The sequence below is a fragment of the Euprymna scolopes genome, chromosome 26 (assembly GCF_053919585.1).
Source record: "Euprymna scolopes isolate OS-2025 chromosome 26, ASM5391958v1, whole genome shotgun sequence".
Classification (NCBI taxonomy): domain Eukaryota; kingdom Metazoa; phylum Mollusca; class Cephalopoda; order Sepiida; family Sepiolidae; genus Euprymna; species Euprymna scolopes.
Window position 1 is genome coordinate 96,934,591 of NC_136507.1, and position 8,887 is coordinate 96,943,477.

The 8,887-nt window shown below is 32.1% G+C and overlaps 1 protein-coding gene across 1 annotated transcript in view; it reads left to right on the forward strand.

The window, feature by feature from the left end:
• The window catches only part of LOC145248295 (trafficking protein particle complex subunit 10-like), a 94,738-nt gene extending 86,404 nt beyond the window's left edge, over window positions 1-8,334 (forward strand). Inside the window, exons 20-22 of the mRNA XM_080110173.1 lie at window positions 4,765-4,951; window positions 6,644-6,766; window positions 8,045-8,334. Of these exons, the coding sequence (XP_079966299.1) occupies window positions 4,765-4,951; window positions 6,644-6,766; window positions 8,045-8,208 (474 nt within the window). The 3' untranslated portion in view covers window positions 8,209-8,334. The remainder of the gene's footprint in view (window positions 1-4,764; window positions 4,952-6,643; window positions 6,767-8,044) is intronic.
• The last annotated feature ends 553 nt before the right edge of the window (window positions 8,335-8,887 follow it).

Sequence of the window (8,887 nt, forward strand, 5' to 3'; positions counted from 1 at the left end):
TCACAGAAAGTAAAGATTTTTTAAAGAATATAATCGAAATAAAACAAAGTCCCCAAACTAAAACTCTACCACAAAAACCTATTAAACTCCAAACAACAGCATCCTTAGAAACAACCCCTACGACAGAAAAAATAAAAAAAAATAAACAGACCCCAAAAGAACCCCACAAATAAAAGCAAAATAAACAGATCCCGCTCAACCTCTAGACCAGGACTTCACCACCCACCGCGACCCCATTCGCGATCTGAAACCCGAAACACCCAAACAAACATCGAAGCTATGGACGTAGACATAAACACCAACAGTCCAAAACCAGAAAAGACAAAAGCAGAAGATAAACACACAATATCTGGAAAGACGGAAACAGAACGGGAAAATACAAATCCTCTTTCCACAAACCAAAACAAACAAAAGACAGAAATAATATTAAGCGAAAACGAAAATAAATTCGAACTGATTGAAATGGAGAGTCACAGGAAAAAATCTAGCTCCAAAAACAGAACTGATCAGGAGGAGAAAATGGAGACTGAAGAACCAAGCAGTTTAAGTAAACACAAAACAAAAACCACTCAAAACCCAACACATCAATAGAATACTAGATATAAAAACCTAAACAAAAACCAAAAAGGAAAAAACAAAAAAGTAGAAGACAAGACACCTCCAGACAAATAAAATGGCAGGAAGCAATAAAACTCAAAAAATCATCCAATGGAATTGCCGAGGTATTAAACCAAACTTTAACAAACTCCTTATACTAACTTCCCTATACAACCCAGCAGTCATCTGTCTACAAGAGACATTCCTACAACACAATAACTACCTAAAAATAAAAAACTACGAACAGTATCATTATATCCATGATACAGGCTTACGAGCCAATGGAGGCACATCAATTCTAGTAAGAAATAACATTCTAAAGAGCAAACTCACTGTCCAAACCAATCTTCAGGCAGTCGCAGCTCGGGTCACACTCCAAAAAACTCTCACAATCTGTTCTCTATACATACCCCCTAATGAACCAATAAATAATACTGAATTAGAAAACCTAATCAAACAATTATCCTCACCTTTCATCCTTCTAGGAGACTTTAACAGCCATAGTACACTATGGGGATGCAAAACAACCAACTCCAAAGGAAACAAAATCGAACAATTTATAAACAATAACAACATATGCCTTCTCAACAAAAATGAACCCACTTACTTAAATCCAACAAATGGTACAACCAGTGCCATTGATCTAACCATGTGTGACCCATCAAGTTTTCTGGATTATACATGGAAAACTTATGACGATCCCTGTGGAAGCGATCATTTTCCCATCATAATAGACAACAATAGTACTATCCAAAACAACATACCAAGATGGAATACGAACAAAGCAGACTGGATGAAATTCAAACAATTATGCTCGCAACAATTAATAGAACATAAAGTCCAATCAATGGAAGACTTTTCTCGAACTCTAATTCTAATAGCTAAAGAATGCATCCCCAAAAACTGCCCTCCAAATAAAAAGAACAAACCTTGGTTCAACCAAGAATGTAAAACCGCCACAAGAAAAAGAAAAGCAACTTTAAGAAAATTCAAAAAGCAACCCATAACCAGTAACCTCATAGAATATAAGCGACTAAGAGCAAAAGCACGTAAAACAATAAAGAAATCAAAACAAAATTGCTGGCAACAATTCGTCAATAAAATCAATACCTCTACCAAACCTAGTACTATCTGGAAAATGATTAGAAAAATCTCCGGGAAAGATAACCCCACCCCAAACAAACACCTCCTCACTAAAAACAACAAAATAACTGAAAACAAAGATATAGCTGATACACTAGCCCAAATTTTCGCTGACAATTCATCATCGAAACAATACAAAAAACAATTTCAAACACTAAAGGAAAATCAGGAAAAATATAAAATAAACTGACTCTAATAACCAAGAACCCTACAACGAAACCTTCTCACTAGATGAACTTATAGATGCCATAGAAAAATCTCACAACTCAGCAGTGGGACCGGATGAGATTCACTACAGTTTCCTAAAAAATATACCTCCTGAATCACTTGAACTTCTCCTACAAATGTTCAACAAAATATGGATAAAGAAAGAATTCCCCAAAACATGGAAACAAGCCACAATAATTCCCATAGCAAAACCGGGAAAAGATGCATCAAATCCAGAAAATTACCGACCTATTGCTCTAACAAGTTGCTTATGCAAACCATGGAAAGAATGATCAACTTCCGTTTGATATGGTACCTAGAAACTAACAATATCATTTCAAAAAATCAATGTGGCTACCAAAAAAATCGTGGATGCATTGATCATATCATCAACCTAGAAACATATATCAGGGAAGCTTTCATTAAAAAACAGCATGTGACCACCATATTTTTTGACCTAGAGAAGGCTTATGACAGCACATGGAAATATGGCATAATTAAAGATCTCCACCACATAGGATTGAAAGGCCGATTACCCAATTTCATTGAAAACTTTTTAACAGACAGAACCTTTTAAGTTCGCATAGGATCAACTCTGTCAAACTCGCACAATCAAGGAAGCATTTTATCAACTACCCTCTTCAACATAAAAATCAATAATATAATAAAAGAACTCTCCCCTGACATATACAGCTCCTTATATGTGGATGATTGCTCTATCAGCTATGCATCCAAATACATCCACACTTTAGAAAAAAAACTCCAAGACAATATAAATAAAATGAATAAATGGGCAACTGAAAATGGCTTTAAATTCTCAAAAACCAAATCCAAATGCATCCACTTCTGTAATAAACGAAAACTTCATAACAACCCATCTCTACAAATCGAAGGGGAAAAAATCCCTTTTGTAAAAGAATATAAATATCTAGGAACCATCTTTGACCAAAAACTCACTTTCAAACCACACATAAACTATATAAAAATAAATGCAGCAAAGCACTACAAATCCTGCGAGTCCTAGCTCACACCGACTGGGGAGCCGACAAAGAAACTCCTCTCAGAATACACAGAACACTAATCAGATCCAAACTAGACTACAGCTGCTACATATACCAATCTGCCAGAAAGTCATATTTGAAATCACTCTACCCAATATATCACGCTGGACTAAGGTTAGCACTAGGGGCTTTTCAAACCTCTCCTGTAGAAAGCCTTTATGCAGAGGCACACGAAACTCCTCCAGATCTTAGATGCATCAATCTAGCCCTAAGATACTATACTAAATTAATTGCAAACCCTACCAATCTTGCACATAACAGCACCCTAAAACCAAATTGTGAAAACCTCTTCAACCAAAACAAAAATGCAATAAAAACTTTCGGACTACGAATGAAACCAATCTGCAAGGAAGCCAATATTCCAATAAATCAAATCCATAAAACTGTTCTCCTTAAAACACCTCCATGGAAAATCATAAACCCAATAATAGATTTAAGCCTCTGTAACTACAAAAAAAAAACAACTCATCCTATAAACTTCAAAGAAAAATTTAGAGAGATCACAGAAAAATACCCTGGACATACCTGTATTTATACAGATGGATCCAAAGAAAACAATACAACAAGTGCAGCCATAATCAACAAAAATATCAAAATAACAAAATGCCTCCCAAAAAGCTGTTCAATTTTCACTGCAGAAATTACTGCTATAAATCTAGCTCTAGATCTTATCAAAAGAAATAAAACCGCAAACTTCATCATTGTCTCCGATTCTCAATCTGTCATCACAGCAATTAAAAATAAAAAAGTAAATAACCCCCTAATTGCAAACATACTCACAAATCTTCAGCAACTAAAAAACGAAATCATACTCTGTTGGGTTCCCAGCCACATTGGCATACAGGGCAATGAACTAGCTGACACAGCAGCAAAGTCAGCCCATAAACAATCTATCGATCCCACCTTCAAAATCCCATACACAGATATCAAAAGAAACATCAATATATATATCCAAGATAAATGGCAATCTTATTGGAACGAATTCCCAAATAACAAACTCTTCCAAATTATGCCAAAATTAATGAAACATGAACATCAAGAAACAAACAGAAAACAAAATGTCATTTTAACAAGACTCAGCATAGGTCACACACACTTAACACATTCATACCTCCTAAAAGGAGAAACTCAACCCCAATGTATTCCCTGTCAAGCACCCCTTACTGTAAAACATATACTAACTGAATGTATAGATCTTTCACAAATCAGGAAAAAACATTACAAAGAAATAGATCTTCAAAAAATCTTTAAAAAGAACAATACCAGAAAAATCTTATCTTTCATCAAAGAAATAAGACTCTTCCAAAAAATATAACCTCTCAAAACCTTATATTCTGCAAAAACAAAAACAATCCGGCTTTTCCCACCTTTCCATCCTCCTATTTTCACCTTCTCTTTCTATTTCCTCCACTTACTGGTTCTCCAACTTAAAATGTACCGATCAATGACAATGTAACCTTTTCCCCCTCCCATTGCAAAACCCAATCATTTTCTGCAAGGCAGAGAACAAAAATGGCAAAATCCACTATAAAACAACCAAACCAAAAGATACGAACTAACGATTGAAAATACAAAAAGCTTGAAAAATAAAACCTATAAAATAACTGGATACAACATCGAATACTATTCCCAAAACAACCGGATTCGACATTAAATAACCCATAAAGAGTTGATATGCCGTAAAACAACCAACCAACCACTCATAAAAAAAATATCTTCATTTTTTTTTTTTTTTTTTTTTTTTTTTTTTTTTCAGACTCTTTACGTCATCACGTCAACAATTCTGCCTGGAAACGAACAAAAACAATGCAAAGTCGGTGCTGTGTGCCACTTAGACTTTTGCGTGTCCACAACCAGCAAACTGCAACCCCCCAATGGCACGCAACTTTTATATGAAGTCGTTGTTGATCACTTGATGTGGGCTGTCTGCGGAAAAGTCACAGGTAAATTTTTTCGCACTAAAAATTTTTTACCTAATGAAATTTTTTTTTTTTTTGTGAACATTTTTTTCAAAAAAGACCATAATCACAAAACTTTAAGTTAACATACTGTGCATCTAAACATATGGTTCATGATATTCCTGGAATCAAGGTGAGCTAGTAGCTACTATGACCTCATGTGTCTCTTTTTAGGTTCTATTTTCACAAAAGTATCATAAAACTTGTTTGTAGATTAAAAAAATTTTTTTTTTTCAAATGTCAGTAATAAAACCTCAAAAACATTTAGAAAATATCACTGTGATTATTGTTGTCTTATTTCTCATGATGCAGACTTATTTCTTGTTTTGAAAAAAAACTGTCCCTACCTGGCATTTTTTTTTTTTTTTATCAAAGAAGCCTTTTTTGGTTTTCTTGATTTAATTTTTTTCTTTCAAACAAAGGGAAAGAAGTATGACCAAATACAAATTTATGATCCTTCTCTCCAAGCACACAGTTATTTTTTTGTGCCAAATAAAAGGAAATTCAAAGTTTTTTTGTTTTTTTTGTTTTTTTTTTAAATTTAAAAATGGCTTTTTTTTTTTTTTTAATTTAAAAATGGCTTCTTTTTTTTTTAAATTTAAAAATGGCTTTTTTTTTTTAATTTAAAAATGGCTTCTTTTTTTTTTTTTAAATTTAAAAATGGCTTTTTTTTTTTTTAAATTTAGAAATGGCTTTTTTTTTTTCTTTTTTTTTTTTTTTTTTTTTTAAAATGGCAGTTAGACAAAAATAATACTGAATCGAGAGAACTTATTTTCTGGAAGGAATTATTCCTAAGGAAAACAGAAATGACTAACTCAGTATGATGGAAGTTATCAATGACCAAAATTGACAACCTTTACTTTGAGGTTTCTGAATTTTTGAGATGAGGATTGGTGATTCGTTTTATTTGGATTCATCAGACTACTGTTCTCATCTTGAGTGTAAAGTAAATTAAGGGTTCCGCTCGAAATTCCGTCCAAATTCCTGAGTTCGACAGGAACATTCCCGAGTTCGACAAGATACACCTGAAGGTCAAAGGTTACATTGACCGAAACGTTGTGAAAATCACACTCAAGATGAGAACAATAATCCGATGAAGCCAAATAACACGAATAACTTTATTATAGAAAAGAAAAAAAAGTTAAAATTGATTTTTTTTTTCTAATTTTCTAGTTTTTTCCTTCATCAAATTAACTTTACTTTATATTTCTTTCCTTTCCTCCCAGATCGTGTGAGGAGAGGGCCAAGAGTAGTGGTGTAATGGATACCAACAGACTATGAAATCAACTGAATTAAGATCAATCGTATTTACTCATACTTTAATACCATTAGGAAAAATATGATCGTTTCCAGCTAGAGTTAAAAATTTCAGCAGTAAATATCAAAAAAAAAAAGGTTGATATTCCATAAAAAAAGTATTAATTTTCCGAATTATCTTTGAGACAGAACTGAACATAAAGAAAGAGCATCTGAGAATGCAGTATTTTATTTTACATCTCTTTAATAGTATTTGTCGATGTTTCAGCGCTTGGGGATCGCTGTTCTTGCAAACTTTAAAACTGGACGAAAATGCTTCAAAAAGTCGTTTCTTGTGATAGTGCTTTTCTAATTAAAAAAAAAAGTGAGAGAAAATAATTTAAAAATTGCTTTCTTTTTTTTCTAATTTTTACTTTTTAGGTGTATTTTCCCTGAACGATTCTAAATTTGAAGGCCAATTGCAAGTCGTTCCACTGATGCCAGGTTTTCTCCCTTTGCCCTTAATAACATTGTCAAAATATCAACCGAAAGATAGACTATCAGGTCAGTAAATTTCTTCATAAATCGACAAAGCATTCATTGATATTTCGTTATTTTTAATGAAAAATATCAATTTTTGATATTCGTTTTTTTAGTGAAACACAAGTTGGAGTCTCATATTCAACATGTGCATTGCTGAATATGTTCAATCATTGTGGATTGCAGACACTGGATTGTATTTTATGATAACAGAAACATTAAATCAAGTTTTTGTTTTTTTTACTTGTCATATCTAGTCACAAAAATATTTTTAATTTGAAAATTTAGAAAACCCACTAACGTTATATAATATTTTTATTAAATGATTAAATTCATTTTTTTTCTGAGACAACTTATTCATAGAAGATTTAATGTTTTGTTATTTTTTGTGCGGTGTCAACCTGCGGCGTCAATCTCTGGTAGAGAGAGAGTTTAAAGTGGCATTACGCAGTTATGAAGAGACGAATCGAATGCTCATAAACAATAATAATTCCAGCAATATCATGAAGTTCCAAAATGCTTCTCGAAAACTGACACAACCAAATTACACATCTCACCACAATGTTTTCCTCAAAAGTAATTTTCCCAAGAAAAAGAAAAAAATTATCTGCTATAATTGTGGACGACCCAACCACAAAAGTTTCCAATGTCGATATAAAAGCTAAAAAAATCGACTCCATAAAAAACGTTGAGAACTTTGTGGTATTTTCAAAGTTACATGTGAATAGAAATGTATGTTCTTCCTCAAACGGTAAAAATCTCCTTGTAGACTGTGGTACTACAGCACACATTATCATCAAGAAATCTGATTTTATTAATTTTGATTTAAACTTTAATCCACAAAGTCATTTTGTCGAACCTTTTGATCGTTGCAGTAAAGTTTGAATCAATACGAGTTGCGTGGTTAGTGCAAATTTTGAAGAGAAACTTAGTCACATTTTTGAAAACGTTATTTCACAAGTTAAATTGGAAAATTTCGAAAATCAAAAAACGTTATATAATTTTTTTTATTAAATGATTTGATCATTGAAATGATCATTTAATAATTTTTTCTATTTTTTTATGTTTCCTTTGTCTATGATCAAAGTGTAGTATATGTTCTCAGCATCACAGCAACATCAGGCGTTTTACTAATGCAGGAAGTTTATACTGGAAGTTTTCATGCAAATTACCCCCCTTGAAAATTGTATGAATTAAATTACTGTAATTTTATTAATAATCAGAATATTAATATCAACAAAATTATTGCATATATATATATTTCGTTTTTTTTTTCTGTTTCTTTTTTCCATTCCTTTTCAGATCTTACTGGCGAAGTTGATAAAGATGTTATAAATGACCGAATGAACGAAGCTACAAATGAGAAGTTTGACTCTGGTCAAGTGTACAACAGCAGTTTGGGAAAACAAGTTCACGTTTATTCCGAACAAACCAGTGGAAATATTGAGACCATTATTACATATTGAAGCTGTTGTTCAATAACAGAATATTTTATGAGAAAAAACAAAATTGATCCTATTAATATCCTACACACACACACTTTTTCGGTCAACAATAAATTTGAATAAAAAATACTCACATAACTGCAATAATTAAATATATTAATTTAATTCTGGAAAAAGAAAATCAGTAATTTATTTTTATTTTAATCTATTATATAATTAAAATCTTATTTTTGTCTGAGTTCAGAAAATATTAAAAGCTACATATACAAACATTACATATTTTGATTTATTATGACTCTGAACTTGTTATAAAGAAATATGCTGTAATATTCACTTGTGGTTCTTAGGGACCAGATTAATGCATGAGCAGAGGGGTAAAAAGAAAAAAAAATTTTCTTTCCATTCTGAATTTTTTAAATGAGGTATGAATGTTTGTATTATTCATATTAATCGGACAATTGTTATTATCTTGAGTGTTATCTGCACATTTCGGTTGATGCAACCGCTGACCTTCATCAGGTGTAAAAATAAAAGTTTCAAATTTTTGGATCTAGTTGGAAGTAAGTTTACACTAATTATAAAGATAATTTAATTCTCAGGGAACCTGGGGGGTGTATTAGAGGAGTAGATTAAATTTGAATCAACCGATTGTCAGTTGTTAGAAACATAATATTTACGAAAATGAAAGGTTGCTGGTTTC